Source organism: Grammomys surdaster, unplaced genomic scaffold, assembly GCF_004785775.1.
Source record: "Grammomys surdaster isolate TR1022 unplaced genomic scaffold, NIH_TR_1.0 148, whole genome shotgun sequence".
NCBI classification, from domain to species: Eukaryota; Metazoa; Chordata; class Mammalia; order Rodentia; family Muridae; genus Grammomys; species Grammomys surdaster.
This window is the reverse complement of record NW_021604606.1, coordinates 3,453,997-3,476,167: the sequence shown is the minus strand read 5'-3', so window position 1 is coordinate 3,476,167 and position 22,171 is coordinate 3,453,997. Positions and strand designations below refer to the sequence as shown.

At 32.8% G+C, this 22,171-nt stretch overlaps 1 protein-coding gene across 1 annotated transcript in view; it reads left to right on the top strand.

Annotated features, from left to right (window-relative positions):
- Nucleotides 1-22,171, top strand: part of Il1rapl1 (interleukin 1 receptor accessory protein like 1) — a 1,073,997-nt gene that overhangs the window by 543,946 nt on the left and 507,880 nt on the right. Inside the window, exon 4 of the mRNA XM_028765051.1 lies at nt 296-449. Within this exon, the coding sequence (XP_028620884.1) occupies nt 296-449 (154 nt within the window). The remainder of the gene's footprint in view (nt 1-295; nt 450-22,171) is intronic.

The following is a 22,171-nucleotide window of genomic DNA, read 5'->3' as shown; positions in this document are numbered from 1 at the left end:
AGGAAATCCATATTTTTACCTCCTGTAAAACTTAATGTATAAAAAATTGTTATGCTTCAGACATTATTGTGTGTGTCTATAAGCCCACCTTGAGGCAAATCAATCAAGACTTCAATTCTAATCTAAGTTACATAGCAAGTTCAAGATGAACTTAGTTGCTGTTTTGTTGTTTGGTTTGGTTTGGTTGTTTTTTATTCTGTTTTAGAAATGAAAATGAAATTATTGCTTTATTGGCTTAAAATAATTTTATTTTTACTTATCATGCATTCTACCCAATTTGATGTTGTTTGTGTAGGAATGTAGAACAAAAGCATGGAGACCAAGTATTGTGTTCAAAAGAGATACCTTGCTTATAAAAGAAGTCAAAGAAGATGACATTGGAAACTACACCTGTGAATTAAAATACGGAGGCTTTGTTGTGAGAAGAACCACTGAGTTAACTGTTACAGGTAATCACATTCTTCAGTATTTCATTTGTAAGTAAAGAAACTGCCTTCTGAGTAGGTCTTGGGACTGTGTATTGATGTTTTTCAACCTCAGTAATGAAAGAAGCACTCAACTAAATGCTAAGTGGATTCCTATAGGTGAAATTTATTCCTCCTTGTTTTAAAATCATCTTGTGCTGAAATACATTTGGAAGGTTAAATAGAATATGTTTAGGGAATTATACAAATGTTACCTTTTGAAAGTACTTGAAATAATGAGTTTACAATTTTTGAAGATTATGCTTGTATTTTGTAGTGGAGTAATTTTTAGAAACATTTTCTAGAGTGATGAAATAGAATACATGAAATCTACCCCTGTATTTCTGTCAAATTACACGTTAGACAAATCATTTTTCTACTGACTTATCATTATAGAGATGACACATATGATCTCATAGGGTTAAAAATAACGTAATTTCATACAAAATTGTTTTTAAAATGTGAGTTGTTTAGTTTTTCGAAATCAAAGGATCCTATATCTTGTTATTATAGAAAGTAACCAAAATAGTATCAGAGTGCTGCTGATTAAAAACAGTATACAATTCACCAATCTAAAAAGCCTAGTTGTATTATTGTAAGCTCCAAAATGCTAAATTACTCACGTATAAAATAATAATGATGAAATTTACCTTACAAGGGATTTGCAAGTATCTTGTGAATTAAGGTAATATGTATACAATAAATTTGCAGTGAGAAAATCTAAATGTTTAGCAATTTAGTTATGCAAACAATTGTACTCATGATCATTTTTTTCATTTACAACAATAATCACTTTTGTAAAAAGTTCCTCATGGAAGGAGAAGAGATCCCATAGCAAAATTAAAATGGGAAATTACAGATACTTACACATTTGTGTTAAAAGAGACTCTAGATGACTTTTTGAGGTCATATTTGTTAAACATTTATAGACCAGCATAGCATTAATTGCTTTAATTTCATGTCTTCACTAATGCTTGTAAAATAGTTTTCTATATGAAACAAATATTTTTGATAGTTATATATATCACATAGGAATCAATTTCTTTTAAATCTTGAAGTATGGTAAAATTTGACTCAAAAGTACATTGTTTCACAAGACTCATTTGCTGAATAGCAATTATTCTGACAAGGGGAAAATTCATTACATAAGATGCTCTGGTAAAGCTTTTGATAAATGTTAAACACAGTAAAACAACTGATACTTGCAATTTATGATAGACTCAAATAGTAAACACACATTTTGTCTCTGGTGTGTATTATATACCTATCATAAGTATGTGTATGATTTGTAATCATTTGGTTTGCAGTTTGTCTGTGTGTCATAGATCAGTGTACAGAAAAATTCACAGGAGCACTTTATCACTTTTATTTCCACCCTTTTCAACAGTCCAATGAAAAATATGCCAGTGTACACAGTAAATATTGAATTTTTTCTGTTCAATTTTTATCTTACAAAGTATACTGAAGTAGTTTTTCTAAACATTAAATATTTAGAAAAAATGACCTTAAAACTATGAATGAAAGTGATACATTCTGAATAAAATTAGTATTCATTTCTTGTCTTAACTCTTATGAAATGAAAATTTATGAATGAAAAACATATTTTTCATATTTTTCTTTCTCTAGAAACACTATAATTTATAAGTACTACCCATGAGGTCGTTTGAAACTAAACACTGTGTCTTGACTGACAAGAAACTTATATAAAAGCATTTAGTAAACCTAAGTGTAGAATTTTTTACTCTTATATTGATTTATAATTTTCTGTACTTTCTTGATTTGTACAAAACTTCTCATTTTCTTCATATAACAATAAAGGATATTTAAGTTTTGATATCCAAGAGGAAGTTAGTGATTTATTACAATTATTGACACAAATTATGTAAATAAATAGGTCTTGCTGTGATATTTCTATACATGCCTCTATTATCCATTCATATGAACAAACTTTCTTCTATGTGGCTCTTTATCTTTATCCTTTCACATCTCCTAATTGTCCTATACTTTATATAGTTTCTTCATGAGAAAGAAAGTGCGCAGTACTTTCTGTGATTGATCTTTCTTAATGAGATTATTTCCACTTTCTTTCATTTTCCTGCAAATGTCAAGATTTCACTCTTCTTTGTGGCTAACAATCCATTATTGGTTTATCTCATCCATACATGTTTATGCACTTAACCTTTTGATAAGTATCTATGCTCATGAAGCCTGCATGGGACTATGCTAGGCCTACTGCCTACGTTATGATTGTGTAGCTTGGTGTTCTTTTGGGACCCATAACAGTGGGAGCAGGGGCTGTCTGACTCTTTTCCCTGTATGAGGACCCTTTTCCTTTCAATGGGTCACATATTCTATCTAGACTTAAATACAAGAGGAGGTGACTAGTCTTATTACAACTTATTCCAGGTTTGGATGATATCCCTGGGAGGCCTGCTCTTAAGTGAGATGGAGGAGCAATGAATCTGAAGGAGATAGGAGGTGCAGAGCAGGGAGGAATGGAGAAAGGAGAAACTGCTTTCTGATTATTGTGTGAGAGAAGAATTTTTTTAATGGCATATTAAACTTGAATATATACCAGCATTTCTTTTATATGATGACTTTATTTCCTGTGGTCACTTATCCAGGAGTAGGAGATCTGGACCATGTTATAATTTTGCTCGAGTATTTGCTTTGTTCTGGGTTGTTTCAGGAGCCATCATGCTAATTGCTACATAGATATCCCCCTTTCCTCACATTCAAGTCAGAATTTGTTTCTCTCTCTCTCTCTCTCTCTCTCTCTCTCTCTCTCTCTCTCTCTCTCTCTCTCTCTCTCCCCTACTCTCTGTCTCTCTTGACTTAGCTATTCTGACTGTGGTAAACTAGTATCTTTATGTTCTTTCAATTTCGATTTTTCTGAGGACTAAAAGGGTGTTCATATTTAGAAGCCCATGCTTCATTTTAAAATTATTTCGTTCCCTCTTTCATTTTCCTCCCTCCAAGCCCTTCTATGAATTCTTCTTTCCTCTCTTTCAAATTTGAGGCCTCTTTTTAAAAAATATATCATTGTTACAAACATAATATATATTTATATGTATTCCTAAGTATATAAATACAACCTCCTCAATCTGTACAATATGATTCATATGTATATTTTGGGGGCTAATCATTTGGTATTTGACTTTAGTGCTCTTCCTTGTAGGAAGACCATTTCTCTTACTCTCAGACTTTCTGTAGCTAATTAGTGTAGAGCTGTCGCCTCCTGTGCTTTCTCTCATCCTAATTAGCATATCTACTTTCGTTGTTCTTGTTAAGGTCAAACTTGATGATAGTTATATTTGTAAAATTTTATGGGTATAACTTCTGAAATTCCCATGCATTCCCTAATATCCTGTTCCTCTTGAACCATATGCCAATATAAATTCTTTATTCCTTAATTTGGTTTTTGGTCATAGTATTTTTCACAGGACAGAACATTTTTTAATCCAATAGTTTTTCTGAGTATAATAGTTTGATTAGCAGCTGTGGTATTTCCAAACAATTGGTCCAGCTTTTAAAGCTGCATTTAAAATTTTCTGTTAAATAATCATTTGTTGTTCTAATGGTCCTGCTTTATAAGTGAATGACATTTTTGTTTACATTTTTATATGGTATCTTTTAATGTTTTAACTACAATATGTTATATGGACTTTCTTTTGTTCCCCCATCTTTTTGGTATTCTACAGATCTCAAACAGGTATAGGCAACTTTGGAAATTTTTTTCTATATTTTTGTATAGAACCTATACATCTTTGCTATATTCTCATCAACTTTTACTGAGTGACTAGATTTCTCTACTTTGTCATCCAGTTCTGCTTTTTTCCAAACATGATCCAGACTATTGGAGTGATCACTGAAGATTTTATTTGACTTATTTAATTTATTATCTTCACTATCATTTTAGTGTAGCTTTTCTCTGGCAAGTCCATGTCTTTATTAAACTCTTTATGTATAGATTTCCACATTTCATTAAGTTCTTTGTTTTTGTTCTTTTGTAGTACATTCACATCCTCTTTGTGTTATTTTTACATAGCTATTAGTCTTTGAATTCTTTTTCTAGGAGATATTCTAGGTGTTTCACATTGTGTTTCATTACTGTTGGGCTAATAATTTGGGGAACATGTTGTGTTTTTTTGTTTTTGTTTTCATGTTAGATTCATTGCTGCATTGAGACTTGTGCATCTGAAGTAGTTTGTCAGGCATGTCTTCATTTTTATTCCAAATATCCCATTCAATGTAGGTCACACCCTACAGAAGAGACTTAAGTTATAAGAAGGATAAGATTGTGTGTGTGTGTGTGTGTGTGTGTGTACATGCTCATGTGCGCCCTTGCCCATACTTATGTAATTTGTATTGAGGGTAGAATTTTCTTTTTCTTTTTTTTGTTAAATTATTTATTTATTTTTTCTCAAATCATAATTCATTCACACAGGGGTTATAAACACAGAAAGGCAGGACGTGGGGAAGGGGATGACACTGGATTTTGGGTGTTCAGGGGGAATCTTTCAGAACCGGGTATCGGCTGGGTGAAGGTTCAGGGGATAGGTCACTGTGACTCTGCCTATGACTCACTTGTCCTTATCTAAGTTGGTATTGTCGAGGGCAGAATTTTCTATCTCATCGTTTTATCGAAGGTTTACTCTTTTCTATAAAAAGAGACACTGAGAGTCTGCACCCCCTCTGTTGGTCCTCTCCTCTGCTTCCTTTTGGTATAGCACTCCACATTTAGTTTTCTGGTATTGAAGCTCTAATCAACTGCTGGCAAGAGGATAGAGATCTCAGAAAGCTAGGTATGCAACAAGGAGTCCCGTGGATTCAGAAGGAGAAGAACCTACCTGGGAATCTTGGTAAGGGAAATACCAGAAGAACAGAAATCAGTGGGCCTTGTCTGAGGCATGGTTGTAAGAGATCCCAGAGGATCTCTAACATCTGCAAATACTTGGAGGCTCGATCTTGGAGTTGCAGCCAGGATTATTGAGGCAGAATGATGTCTATATACTGGTCAGAGAAGCAACAGAGATGGACTGCCTGGAATAGACAACACTGTAAGTAGGTACCTTACTTAGTCAAATGAGAAAGGAGTGTCTTGGTGTGGCTGAGCAGGCCTATGGGATCAGAAGAAATACAGCAAATTGGTGGTGATTCAAGATGGATATCCAATAAAATTAGAGGTAGCAAAAAAAGTGAATACTCTTTTTAGGAAAAATAGGAGAAGATGTCTGCAATACATGCATTTGATGCCTTCTCAGTAATTATAAGATTTGACTATATTTTTATTTATAGGATTCTCTGTTGTATTGTATAATAATTTTCTGAACTGTAATGGCAAGCAAAAATGTGAGAATAGTCAAATTTATATTGATATAAATAGACAAAAACCTATATCTAAATTCTTTACAATAAACTATTTAATACTTAAAATATAAATTTAGCACTAGCCACTTTTCAAATTATTTTCAAAAGTGTGGATATGGAAAAATGGTATATGTGGAAAATTATCTACATTAAACCTGATGATCATGAAATAAATGACACTTCTTTGAATTTTCTTAAACTTTTTGTATGTAGAATACTTTTAAATCTTGTTGGTGTATATATATCCATGCATGCATGCACATATATTCATACACACACATGCACACGCACACACACACATGCACACACTTTCCTGAACTTATAAGGAAGTTTATCAATTCTTATTGGGTCTTTGAAAATTAATCTATAAAAGTTTCCAACCTGATTGAAAATAAAAGTAGAAACCAAAATGAAGTTAAAATGTATGTGTTCAAACCATGTACTTGCTTTTTGTATGATTTGAGACAATCTCAAATTTTAACACAGATGAAACTACCTTCATGTTCCTTCTTCCCTTTATTTTTTTTGATATTCTACTATAGTTTTTAAAAATGTTATAAAAGCATTTTATGTTTATCTAGACTGTAAATTTTAATACAGTTTTACTCTTTTAAAAAATTAGAAAATTCAAATGTGATGTAATTAAGAAGAAAGCAAGTTTTATATCCTATTAAGACACTAAGAATTCCAAAAATTTTATGATATGGTAAAAGCTATTCAATCCCTATAAAGAGAATATCTTCCTTATAAAATGTACACGTAGACCACTTTAAAGTCTTGGTTGGTAAATATTTTTGAATGCTAATAGCATACTAAGTTCACTGGGAAGGTAGTTATCTTCTTCAAAATATTGTAATTATAGCACCAAGGGTCTGTTTTAGGGTATTAAATACTTAATATTTTAGAGATCCTCTTCTAGTTTGTGCTTGATTTAGGCAGAATTAGCAGTTTAAAATTACTGTAGTATAGTGTGTAGTCACTTAGAACAAATTATAGATCTTTCTTCTATTTATTGAAATGGTAGAACAAAAACTAGATTTTTTTTAACCTTTGATACTATATTGGGTTTTACAATTATGAAACAGAGTCAGAGTACAAATCAAGACAATGGGCCATATTATAAAGATTCAATAGACATTTATTGGAAAAAAAGTAACTATTCTTCTCTTCAATTATCCAATGTAATGATTTTCTCCCCAGTGGTAAGTGTTCAATAAATGACTATTGAGCATACCAACAAGAAAAGAGTGAGAAGAGATGGGTCCTCTATATTGAATGTCAAGGATAACGGGTTTTCTAGGAAAGAATTGTTAAAGATGTAAACTGCATCAGAATAAACAAAGAGCTGCCAGCAATAGCTTAAGTGCTACTGACTCTTAAGAGACAAGTCAGAAAAGCTTAATATTGGACCACACTTTTTCCCATCTAGTCAGTTTGCCACAGACCACGAGAGGCATAGGTAGAGGCTCTGGCCTTGACATTCAGACATCCTAGTTTCCAGTAACTTATAACGGATCTGTTACCCACCATTCATTTCAAACCTTTTCTTAATTGGAGACTAGTTTCCACAAGTACCAAGATGAATTTCTTTTTATTCATACTGAAATACTTACTCTCAAATTTGAAAGGGACCTAAATTATTCCATGTAGTTTCTCATGATTTTACTATTTCCAAACAGTATCAAAACCCTTAGCTGCACATCCATACACCTTTTGGCCAATTCAACTGTGCTTTCTTCAGTTCTTATTCCACATTCAGATCTTTCTTGAAGCATAACAAATAGTGCTGTACTGAGTTTCCAGCTGCAGTTTGGTCTATCGTTGTCAGATTGGCTTCTGCTGCAACATGATCCTCTAGTTAGTCTATTTTTCTCAGATTGTAAGATTTATATGTTTGATCAGAAGACAGTTTCATGATCTCTTTTTGTAACTTTGGTTTTTATAACTTCCTCATAGCTTGAAGAGCTGTGCACACCCCACCCTTCCTTGGCTTTTATTTGTTTTGGTGTCTTCCAAGTTTTGAGTGTGAACTGTGTTATGGTTCAATGATCAAATCATTTTTCCGTCCAAATTCTGTAAAACATTTTTGGTATTGCAAAGATCCTCAAATTTATCGTAATCAAATCTATTTGGACAACAGTAATACACATCACATGGAGAGTATACATCAAATATAGGACCATAATTTCAAAATTCATATTGTAAATCTTCAGATCTGATATTGTATGCCAGGTTCTTGAGAATCTGACAAGTTTTGGTGTTGGGAGGTGGCAGGGCAAAAGTAATGAGAAGAGACAAAAGCAACATTAGCACTAGCTAGCATTGCTAATTGATTCAGCAAACTGCAGCTCCAGAGTTGGCCCACAACTCTGTGCATGTCACTTTCTGTGTTTCTGTCTCTATCTCTCTTCGTCTCTTTCCCCTCTGTTGTAGAATTTTTAATTGAGAAAATATTTAATTGTTCAGAGCATGGACATGATACATTTATTTTTCTTTCCCCTCTGTTGTAGAATTTTTAATTGAGAAAATATTTAATTGTTCAGAACATGGACATGATACATTTATTTTATTTGTTTGGTCTAAAGAAAAAATAAGAATGGGCCATGTAAAGTTATTTCAGAAATGTTGATGTGGCAAGACTTCATTGTTTCAAATCAATTATTTGTATCTGTTTGATGTTTTATCTCCATGTATGCCTGTGGCTTCCTGGTGCCGAATAAGGCCAAAAAGAGCATTGGATCTCCTGGAGCCAGACTTATAGATGGTTTTGAGTCATCGAGTTAGTGATGGGAACATTGAGTCTCTTCTCAAATAGCAACAAGTGCTCCTGGCCAATAAGCCATCTCTATAGCCCCACACAAATACCTTTTTTATTCATATATCTGGCCAAAATATTTTTAATGATTTTTACAAAGGAAGACGTTAAACAAAATGAGTAATATCAATGTATTATAAAACTTCCAACTAGTTAAAGTCATTTCTAGGACTTGAAAGAACAGTAAGAAAATTGATTAGGAAAATGTTCTATCTTGAAAACAAATTCTTAACTAATTGTGAGACTTAAGCAGATTAGTCGGGAGCTAAGAAAGGAAAAGGCTACTGGAAAAAAATACAAAAAGAATGAAGAAAGTGGTAAAAGAATTATCGTTTCAATAATATTTTTATACTTGGTACAACATTTTAACAGAGTTAATGTAGCAATATATTTAAATGACTTTCCAATCAACCATGAGCTAAATTTATGCTTTCAAAAGGTACATCTTTCTCCTCTTTTTATGGATGAGAAAGCTGAGGCAACGAAAGGTTAAGTGGCTTTATCAAGGTCACAAAGCATCACAGTGACAAATGTAGGAATAAAATTTAATTCCGTGAACTTCAATCTATGATTTACTCTTCTAGATAATTAATAGTAAGATATTGTAGTTTTCATATTAGCTCTGCTGATCACAATGAAAGATTTATAATTTAGGTTCAACTGAAACACATTGTAGTGAGACCTTTAATTCTTCTGCCACTGATGTAATTAAATGGTATATTTCTGGGTCTAGCTTGAGGGTAAAGGATTTTTTCCCTTTTTCTGTCTCCTTTTTTCAAAGTATATTTTATCTTCCTGAAAGGAAAATTGTTTTTGTTGAATACTTCAATAAATCAACCATGTTTTATTGACTTATAACCTCATATGAAATGATTAAAATTATAGTAAGGGATATTAATTAAAAACATTCCTTAGCATGTTTGCTAACATGCCAGAATCAATCATTTTTAAAACAAACATACACGTTGTTTTTGGTAAATTAAAACATATTGACACTGTCATTATTTTTATATGTAAAAATCTATTCTATTTGGATGTTCATATACCATTTATATCATGCATCATAGCATATGCTTTTATTGTCGACATTCAAGAGTCTGAGACAGGGACATCTCAAATTCAATGCTAGACTTGGTTAGTTTGAAGAAACATGTCTAAAATTTCTTCAAGATACATTCAAACTTTGACCTTGAAAGGTGGATAAACTGTCCACAGTAAACTGTGAGTGTAAACAAATTGACTAATCTTGATCTGAAGTTTAATCTCTGGAGTAAAAACGACAGCAAAACAAGAACAACAAAACCAAAAGCAAAAAATGAATAAATAAACCCACTTTTTAAAAAAATATATGATAGTCACCATATAAAGTGATTTATAGGAACTACCATCTACATTCTCCAGGGAGGAAAACTGTTAGTCTATTTTGGACATATATTTAGAATTTAAATAGATAAATTGTTATTATTCACAATGAGTAAATAATGTTCTGTTACTTACTTGCTATAATTTCTGATGTTCCTATGCTTATGGCAACAGACTCAGGTATAAGTGTAAAAGAACTATCCAATAAGTACTGAGAGAAACATACAGAAGATATAAATCTGCTCCCAAACACTTCTTTCAGTTGTGTTTTGAAATGTGGACAGATTGAATTGTGATATTTTACAGAGAGGAACATAGATACTGAGATACAAGGAGTATCTCCTTAGGATTTTGAATTTTCAATGTCTAAATCATGTTTGTTATATTTGTTAAGTATAATATATTACAAAGTAACCCCAAAATAAGAGAGATCAAAAGTATATAAAATTTCAGATTTTCTTTTTAATTTGGAATATCTGTTTGAATATGATGAACTATGGGATGTTCCCCAAGTTTAACCATAAAATTTAATTTATGACCTTGAATACATATATTATGTACATGGTCTAAAGCAAATTTCAATTTTCCTAGTATTTTTATTGACTTCGTTTTCTATTTATTTTTGTTTTTCCTTTTTTTCCTGTTATTAGCCATATATAATAAAATTTTCCCATTCAACATAATCTGAATACATTGTTCTCCTCCCTCTACATTTCCCAGTTCCTCCCTACCTTGTCTGTCATCCAGATGCAGTTACTTTTTGCCTGTTATTAGAACAGCACAGGCTTCTAAGAGATAACAACAAAACATAACAAAATAAAATATAAGATATAACAAAACAATTATATCAAAGTTGGACAATGTAACCCAGCCAAAGGAAAAGAGTCCCAATAGCAGGTACAAGACTCAGAAACCTACATGTTTCCACAGTCAGGAGTTCCATAAAAATACTATGCTAATAGCTATAATATATACAGGGTGGACCTGGGGCAGACCCAAGCAGGCCCTACGCTTGGTGCTTCAGTCTCTATGAGCTTATATGTGCCTAGTTTAGTTGATTAAGATGGCCTTACTCTCCTGGTGTCCTCTGTCCCATTTGGGAATAACTAACTCAGAAGAAGTACTAATGTATGAATGCAACCTTTTATATGTCATTGGTTAATGGATCCAAGTTTACATGTGTAGATTATTTTCCATATATCTTTATTTTATGTAGCTAAGTAAAAAGTGAAGTGCAGTGTGTTTAAACAGGGTAAATGATGAATGCATGCGTTTCTATTTTTCATATGATAATATATATATATATATATATATATACATACATATATATATATATCCATGTTTATATACAAATATGCACAAATATATCTCACTATATATCTGAACTTATATCATTTTCATTTTTAAGATTTATTTTGATATTTTTATTTAAATAATTTTTATCTTTTTGAGTAACGAATGTATAAGTGCTGTTTATTTCATTTATACTCTCTTTTTCTATGACTCCCATTCACTCTCAAACTCATGACCTTTTACTCTTACAACTTCTGAGTCCATTTAGTGTTTCTCACTTGTGTATGTGTTTAGGGCTGATCACTTGGATTTGGATAGCCTAACAAGGAACTCATTACTAGAGAATACCAAGTCTCTGTTCTTCAGAAGCCATCAATTAGGTAGACCTCTTCATCTCTCAGTAGGAATCTATATTTTATTGGCTTGTCAACATCACTCCTTTACTTCCAGTACTACATTCTAAAATTCAATATGCTATGATTCTATTCTCTACCCTATAAATCAAAGATCTATTTACTTTAAGCCAAATCATAGACAAGAAGTAGAATAGACGTTACAGTGCTTGTGCGATACAGTAATGGGGAGTTATTGTTTAATAGACACAAGCATCTCAATTTAGCATGAATAATTTTTAAAAAAATCTAGAAGAGGATGTACTGATAGTTACTATAAATATACTTCGTACCAATGAATTTTATGCTTAAAATGGGTAGAAACTGTGAATGTTAGATCTCATACTTTTCACTATTTAAACAATTTGAAAATGTGTAATCTTAACAATGTAATTTTCATTTCAAAGATGATTTATATGACTCTCTTTTTCACCACTTCATGTTGACTCTGCAATTTGACATGCAATGATTTTTCTATAACACTTTGAAGCTCCTGTTAGAACTTTCTATTAAGTGCTTTTTGTTTTCACATCAGCAAAACTAGCTTTGAGCACAACATTGCACTAATTTCAATTCAGAAACTGGTATGGAAGGTTTCACAGGACAAGTTAAAGGAAATTTCCAACTAATATCTTGAATTTTCTCAGTCTCATTAAATCATAAATTTAAAATACTCTCTGGGACAATACAGTTCTTGTGAGGATAGGTGATTATGCATCTAAAAGTAAGGCTTTAAAGATGAAAAAGAAACATAATAGAATGCCAAATCTCAAAAGATTAAAAGAGTACAACATATTTATGACACTTAAATCTGAATATTTTCAAAAAGTGATAACTTCAATGCTCCAACATAATTAGTAGTTTATTCTGCACTGACCCTATAAAACTTAACAGCATAAAATGTCAATATGTGTTAATGAGTCAAATATATTTCATAATAACTTGATTAGTTAATTAATTTTTAATATAATATTACATCTATGTTTATACTACAGTTCATATTCTTAGAGAATTATAAGTCCAATTCAATTCACACTTATTACCAATTTTATTATTACCACTGAATAGACTAAGCAGGTATAAGTGCTTGCCTCCCTGACTGACAATCAGAGTTAAATCCCTGGGATCCACTCTATCATGTGCCCTACATATTTGTCTCATTATTTTTTAAAATAGTTTTTTGAGATTATAATTACTTCATTTTCCTTCTCTTTTTCTTCCCTGCAGCTCCTCCCTCCAGCTTTATCAAATTCATGATCTCTTGTTTTTTAATTATTGTTACATACACACATTATGTTCCTAAGTATATAAATACAACTTGTTCAGTCCATATAATGTTATTTGTATGGATGATTTTAGGGCTGACCAGTTAATATTAGATAACCATTTGTGGTTGTCAGTATACACACACACACACACACACACACACACACACACACACAAACACACACACACACACACACACACACACTCACACACCAGAGTAGATAAGACTATTTCTCCAATCTATTTTCATTGCTTAATTACCTATAGCTCTTTGACTAGGATTGAGTCCTTCTAGGCTTTAACCCTTCTGTACTTGCAATGTCTACTGATGTCTTCCTTGTTTAGGTCTTCTTTAGGTAACCGTGTTGGTGAGTATACCTTTTCTACAAATTCTAAGAGACACAATCTCGCAGCAAACGTTCTGTGTTCTTCAATGTCTCTAAGTCTTAGGTGCAGGAGTCAGGTTGCAGATGTATCAATTGAGAGTAGGCTATACAAATCTGTATTTTAATTAGTTGTAGTTTTCTGTAATGCACTCCACCTAGTGCAAAAAAATCTTTTCTTGATGAGGCATGAAAGTCACATTTATCTGTGCCTATAAGGATAAATATTTAGAGTGTAGTTAAGGATTATGATGAAGATTTCCAAAATATTATATGTTTTTGCTGTTACTCTTGTTGCCTCCCACAGGTAGAAGTAAGACTCTATTGCTGAGATCATCATACCCTTCAGAAATATGATGCAGAGAACCTAATCTGGACATAACCTGAAAGTATGAGAACTACCTTTCATATGATACGGTACCAAGGAGAGAAGCAAATAATAGTCCTAGTTAGCAAAGATGCCTATGTACTATAATAACAAGAATCAGCATGGGCAATAACCTTAAGTTTCAGTAGTGGTATTCATTCCCAGGTGACAAAAAAATAAACAAACACAACAGTTCTCTGATTGGAGTTAAGGCCTGTTCAACAAGAAAGAAATTATTTCTGTTATTAGAAACACAGCCCAGGCTGGCCTTGAACTCGTGATCCTCCTGCCTCTCCCTCCTTCAGTAAATCCTACCTGTGTGAGCCACCCAACTGGCCCAAAAGCTCATGACACCAAAGATACAACTCACAGACCACACAAAGCTCATAAAGAAGGAAGACCAAAGTGTGGGTGCTTAGGTCCTTCTTTGAAGGAGTAACAAAATACTCATGGGAACAAATATGGAGACAAAGTGTGGGACAGAAACTGAAGGAGGGGCCGTTCAGAGACTGTTCCACCTGGGTATCCATCCCTTGTGCAGTCAACAAAGGTAGAAGCTGATGTGAATGCCAGGAAGTGCATGCTGACAAGAGCCTGATATAGCTGTCTCCTTAGAGGTCTGCAAGAGTCCTACATATTCAGAAGCAGATGCTCACAACTAGCCATTGAACTGATCACAAGGGGGTGGTGGGGGTGGTGGCCCAATTGAGGTGTTAGAGAGAAGACTCAAGGAGCTGAAAGGGTTTGCTGCCCCATGGGGAGATCAACAATACCAACCAACCAGACCTCCCAGGGTCTAAACCACTAGTCTGGGAGCACATAGAGAGGGACCCATGGCTCCAGCTGTATAGTTAGGGGAAGATGGCATTGTCAGGCATAGGTGGGAGAGGAAGTTCTTGATCCAGTGAAGGCTGGACACCCTAGTGTGGGGGTGTGGGGGAATTCGAGGGTGGGGAGGTGGGAGTGGGCAGATGGGTGGGGGCACACCTTCATAGAAGCAAAAGCAGGGGGGATGGGATAGGGGGTTCCTGGATGGGGGGAGAATGTGGAAAGTAGATCACATTTGAAATGTAAATAAGATATCCAATAATAATAAAAAAAGAAACATAGCCAATATTCCATGGCTAGTGAATATGGAAAGAAACAATACAGCTGCCACCATATTAAACCAAAACTTAAGTGTGATAAAAAATAATACAAAAACATCCAAATAGTTGTTTCTTGGTATAAATATGACTGAGATGATTTGGTTGAGCAAGAGGGCTCTCTTGAAACTGATGACATTTATAACATCTCAAATTTAGTTTGAGTAAATTCATATTGTGCTTCAAAATGAGCAACAATCCACAAAATCAGCAACTGAAACATTGCACAATCATCCTGATAATTCTATTGCTGTATTATGAAGATATTAATAAACTGAGCTCGCATATCTTCATTTAATAATTCATGGATAACAATAAACAGGACTCAGTTTGGTGTCAGATTTCTAATGCTGTCTTCTTTGGAAATTTTTAACATATGACATAATCCTATGTGAGGCAATTTAAGGATCCAGTGATTTTTTTCAGTTATATAAAAAATTGCTTAGCTCTTACATATTGTTTAATTTGAAAAACTGTAAATGACTATGAATGTCTAGATATTGAGTTTTACTAAGAGAAGTTCAAGACATAGTAAGTATTTAAATAATAAGGATTGTTCAACATTTTAAGAGTTTAAATGCTTTATTATTTTGTGTTCTATGGCAAAGACAGAAAAGTATATTCCAGGGTTTTTACTTGTCTCTCCCACGATATCAAATGTGCTGCTATTTAAAAAAAAGAAACAAGTGTTAATGCTTAACTTTCAACTAATATGAATATTTTTAATATATCTTAGATGAATTTGTTAAGTTGCCCGAAAATAGACATTTTATAATTCATGTAAAAATATATGACTTTTTCATCATAAGATTATTTCATATTTTCATTTCTCAAAATGCTTGACCAAGGCTTTTAGTCATTATATTAGCATCTGTTGTTCCATCTGGTGAACCTAAAAAAGCCAATGTATTCTAAATGGATAGTTCAGCATGAATATGCAAATTAATGATATTTCATGACTTCTGTACAAAATGTAAAGAAGTTGCTTCTTCTATGCCTTAAGTAGAAGACCTTAATTTTATATACATACATATATATTTTTTGTTCATCATCTGTTAGTTTGAGCATTGGGTTCCATTTCAGCAAATCAGACAGAACTTTCTGTAATATAAATGGCACCAAAGATTCTTTAGGAATGTCATATGCCTTTTCTGAAATAACCTAGTGCAATATATTTTCCATGAAAAGAAACACACACACACACACACCTACAAGGTACTATTTAAAAATGTAGAAGTACTATATGTAGCCATAGGTATGCTCTAGTATCAACAATAGACATTCTAGAACCATTAATGTGGAGTTAATGTTAGTGATGCTATGATTACATTATTTGATTCATAATTAATCCTTGAAGTATACTCTAAGCACAAATACTATTTCTATTATGTGCCCTCAAATTTCATCATGTATAATGGGTACATATACAATTTTTCCTAAGCCCATCAGTTATGATTACAAAGAACATGATAAACCTTTATTTAAATATGTGCTGTAAAATTAAGCATGCAATAGAAACATGGAAACTTGTGTCTCTTGATAAAATTAAAACTTTCTGAATAATTATTTATGGAAAGTTATGGCCATTAGGTGTCTACAATGTATATCATATAGTTTGATAAGCACATTCTCAAAGTATTACTGGAAAATAGAATGTCTGTAACTTGATTTTATTTTTTAATGTAAGCAAAGTTTATAATGGTATAATTTTTAGAATACTAAACTCACTAATAGTTGTTAACATGAAACACAACAGGCATAATGTATAAAAGATGTGAAAAAATATCTATCAATGTTAAAACTATATTCTATAATGTAGCAACTAGGTAGAGAGTTATTTACTCTTTACTGTTTGATCATGACATTGCTAAAATTCTATTAAAACAGTTTGCTGAAGACAAATATAATGCAATATTTCAGATAATGTTTTCCCTTTGGGTATATAATCAGATCATTTATGTTAACCTACTTTCTCTTTTAATTAAACAAACCAATTGTGTTGACTTGTCTTTTCATATGTTGTTTGCCTTTGAGCATGATCATTTGATCAATGTTTGTAAGAAATAGAATGATCATGACAGCAGCCATTTTTGCATACATAAGCAACTCATAATATCTAATTGTTTAAATGAGTGCTTCTTAATCTTAGTCTTAGGAAGAATCCACACTTGTTATTTTTAATTGAATTAATAAGCAATAGCTGATTTGGGGGCTGCTGTCATTCAAATTATAAATTTTAAATAAATAGTGAAGTGAGTATTTACTCCAGGTAGATTGAGAAGCCCTTTTTTGGATGACAGACAAAGGCTGAAATAATGACAAGGCAGATATGAAAAACGTAAGTTGTTTAGCAGAAATATTGTAGCAGTTGGAGTCAGTTATTAATAGAGATTAAACTATAAATTTAAGATGCCAAATAGATTTTCTATTGGAGTTGGAGATAGTTTCTGTCGTTATGTTTCTGAACTTTGCTTAATAATTCTTATTGTGTGATTGAGAGAAAATATAGTCCAGTTTCTGTAATATGAATGTTACTGGGAAGCAGTTACTCTTCTTCAAGGTTTCCTAACTGCCTGATTACGTCTAAGTAGAATCATGTGACTACTTATCATCAATGAATAAGAAGCAAAAACATTTCTTTCTTAGCCAAAGCAGGGAAGAAATGTTTATGTTTACTCCTCTCTTTCCTCCTTCATTTTTTCAATACAGAGCACAGAAGGCCCTAACTAGTGGAAGGACTCAGGTCTCCACAACATAAAGTAGGTCACTTATTTGGAGGACACTCATTGTGTGGCTTCCTTAGTAAAGAATATCCTTATGATTTATGAAACTATTAAGATTGTTGGACTTACCTCTAGCAGATAATCTTTTTCTAGCCACGATAAGTAAGCCTTACCAATGCAAAGGCATAAGACAGAGGTGTCTTGTTTCAAAAGACCTAATACAAATTATTCATCTGTTCAGCTGCCACCTTCCAATCCAGATACTCTTATTACTGTGTCTCTTACTCATGCATTAAATATCTCCATGTCAGACTCTACCTTGTTTTCAAGAGCTAGATAAATATAAAGCTCCTCCAGTTAGCTACCAGACCTGCATAGCTCTGGACAACCACTTCTCCTCATAAATCAATCCTGTTTTCACTCTCTGCCTCCTGTACAGTTATTTGGCCATTTTAGCACTTCCTACTCTTCAAAGTTGGCATCTAAATTACTCAAGACAACATCTGACTTATTTAGTTTGGTATTATTAATAAGTACATTTTGCATTATTTAATATATAAAGGAAAGATGAATAATAATCACTTTTTGAAATATTGGATGCACAAAAGTTGAATTGGGTATGTTTTCAGACTGTATTCCACTGTAAATACCATAACCAAATATATTTAATTTTAATTATATCCTACATAAATAGTCACTTAATGGTCCTTTGTTTATTCATGAAATAATTTTAAAATGTAACTCCTCTATTTCAAAGTATTTTTATTCATTATTATCAAATTCATATTATTAATACAAATGAATTGCAACAGCTTTCTTTGTAATAATTTTTATGACATAATTTTTATTTAGGCTAGCACAAGCTATTTCCTTTTATAAGGCAATTGAAGTATTTTTATATATTCATATTTATGACAATTTATCCAGCATACACACAGAAAAATATTTTAAGTTTTCAAGTCTCAAAACTACCTTCAATTTGGAAAACAACTATTGGAACACTAATGCTAACAGAACACACATAAGAAAACTAAGAAACCATGAGGGAAAAATGCATATACATCAAAGTTCAAAGGAGAAGGAAAGACCATTAATGAGAATAATTACCAGTCTTTTTGAGAAAGGACTGCTACATGTTGATTTTATCTTGGCATCATGTTGTCTTTTTGTGTTCTGTAGTATTATTTGCAACAAAATGATACTAAAAGTATTCAAATGCCTTTGAATAAATAACACTGAGTAGAAAAGAAACCATGCTAGATATTCTGTCTGCTGTATAACATTGTCTCAGGAAATTTGTAAAGATTATACCTTCTTGAGAAAATATCGCATATGGAATTTCTTGCAAAGATCAAGCATCCTAATCTCAAAACATGAACACACACATGCAAAGTTTTACACTATTCTTCTTTAACGAGTTCTAAAGTGCAGAAATTCTTCAGTGTTGTTAGGACAGCAAGTTATTCTTGGAAAATCAAACTTCCTAATGGTTAGTAAGTCTTCATGTGTAAGTTCAATACATTTCTTGGCTGCAATGAAATCTTGATTTTTTTTCCCTTCAGCATAGTGCCACAGGTAAGTTAACTTTTCAGCATTGCATTCATTGATAGAAAATTGTGATGAGGGTTAGTTAGGCAATTATATAGTAGTTACCTTGCAACAGACTATGAATGCTGGGTCCCCCTTTGGGTGAATATAACAACAGGAACATTGCAACAACAGGTAATCTCCACATCTGTTCTGGTGTTAAGGGATTGATATAAGATACATTTGTCAGAGTCATTTTTTATTAGTGTGACCCAAACCATGGTAAAAATAAATACTGTTAAAAACATTCCATGAGGACTAGAGACATGACTCAGTGGTTAAAAGCACTGACTGCTCTTCCAGGGGTCCTGAGTTCAATTCCCAGCAACCATGTTGTGGCTCACAATCATCTGTAATGGGATCTGATGCACTCTTCTGGTGTGTCTGAAGAGTTGACACTGTATGTATATACATAAAGAAAATAAACAAACCTTTAAAAGAAAACTTTTCCATGAGAAATAAATCAATTTGATTAATATCCCCTGCGTAGTTTGACCCATGAATACAAAGTAAATTGGGTATCCTTTAGTGAGTATCATTTTAATGCAGATAACATGAAAAAGTTTTGATACCCGTCTTTCTTGCATGCATTAGATAACTAGTGTGTACATCACACTAAGCATGTTGCATATAGCATCCAATCTAAACTGGATAATCCATGGCCTATCTTATAATATCCTGTATTGGCAGCATTTTACCAGGGACTTTTTTGATAAACGTTGCATCTGTGCTCCACCAAGCTCTTATTTTTATTCTGTGCTATGTTTGTGAGACCTTCTAGGGAAAATGTCTCCTAGCCCCAAAAATATAAATTATATGAAAAATAAGATTAAAATAATAATGTAAGCGATGTATGAGAAATGATTATAAAAAATCCTGGGAATTATGTGTTTCCCACAGGAATGGATTTATAATTGCTTTTCAAGGAGAGGTAGAATTTGTACTAAGGGTATCAAATTGTGTGTATGTGTGTGTGTGTGTGTGTGTGTGTGTGTGTGTGTGTGCACGCGCGCGCGCATGTGCATGTGTGTGTGTGTTTGGGGAGTTAAGGTTTTATAAAGACAGTGTACTTGAGTGTGGATTTTTGTATGCAAGGAAGAAACTGTTGGGATGAATGATTATAAAATATCTGAGCCTCTCAAGAGTTAGGCAAAGGATTCTTGTTTCATAGAAAGAGAACACTAAGCTAGAAAGTTTAAGGACCAGGATCATGGGAAGAAAAAATTAGTAAGATTCCTAGAGAATACTAATGCTGAAGCTAGCCTACAATTTGAACAGGCCACTCAGAGACATTTATGAGAAGGAGAATCTCTTTATTTAATCTGGTAGTAATTTTTTTAATATTGGATGAAGTTAGCCTTTACTTCACACATACTGAGCAAGTTGTCTGTCACTGAACAATGCTTATAACCCACCTTTTACATTTTACAAATTTATTTATTTATTTTTGGCTCTATTTTGATACCGTATATAGCCTCAATATAGTCATAAGTGTTCCAAAACTCACTATCTATACAAAAATAGCATCAAAATGAAAGAGATCTGTCTACTTTTGTCACTGGGGTGCTGGAATTACACTTGTACACCACCACACCTATGATTGTGAGTCAGTCTCACTAAATTGTCCTGACTAGAATTGAAGTCACTCTATAGCCTGGACAAGCCATACATTTGAGATCTTTCTTCTTCAGGCACAATTACAGATGTATGGCAACAGACTTGAAGAATAGAATCTTTAGGTATCCTTAAACATTGTTGAGGTCATAAAAGAAGTCAGTAGAGCTTCTGTGATTTTGAGTTAATCAATGTGGACAACAGATCAATCTATTTTAGAAGCAAAAACTTGAAAATTTAAAACACTTTTCATGTGATATAGGTAAAGTCTAGCACATGTATCTTGAGTAAGTTAGATGAACCAATTTGGTTCTGTATGCAAAGCACAAAAGGGGCAGATTTCCTTGTTTTCACCATGTTTGAGGGTTACAGGGTTTAGAAAAAGTTCAACAATTTCTGGAGTGTGTGATAATGTCTATGATAATTGTCAATGAATGAGATGCTAATAGGGTCATGACTTGATTGCTCAGAGCTTGAATTTGGATATTCAAAAGATTATACTAATAAATAACAATAGTATCCTGTTTTTATATTTATATTTTGAATATCAGTATATATCTAAGTATATTACATTATCAGCCCATTTTAAATTTTTTCATCAGTCATTCAATAATGCCAGATGACCCCATTACTTCCATTTTAAAGACAAGAATCTCAGAGATTAAAGCACTTGACCAAACTGCTAGTGAGGAGTAAAATTGGAGCTTCAAATCATGAAACTCATGATTCCTAGTAGCTGATCTGGCTTCTTTTCATAATTTCAGACCATTTTCTTGTTTTCTAAAAGGGGGATAAAACAAAACTGATTGAATAAAGGAGAGAGATGATGCAACGTTTTTTCCTTCAACATCAATGGAGTTTAACAAGTACTCTTAAGAGAAGTGGTAAGGCAAAGAAAAATATAGAAAACCTGAATATTGAAGCTTATGTGTAGTGTGCACACACACACACACACCATATATTCAGTCACAGTTGATAGAGCGTGACATAAGAGAGTAGCTGAAAAGGAGAAAGATTCTTGAGGGAGAAAATGAGAATAAAACCCAAAACCAAAACAAACAAACAAACAAAAAATACTCTTAAGTCAGTATTGACAAAATGCCCACTGTTTTTTTTTTTCCTATGAATGAAGATGAAGTGAAGATGAGGGTCAATCTTAATGACACTTTGCTATCTTGGTAACTGCCATTTCTTAGTTTTGTTTGACAGAAAATGAGACTATATCCCCACTAGTACAGTTTATCCCTCAAAGGTAGAAGAAGGTTGCCATTTAATCCAGATGACATGTAATTCCCTTCATCCTTTCCTCATTTATACTTGCTTGTACACATCCTGCCTTGAGATACATGTTTCTATGTATCTTGCAATATAATACAATTACAATTCTAAT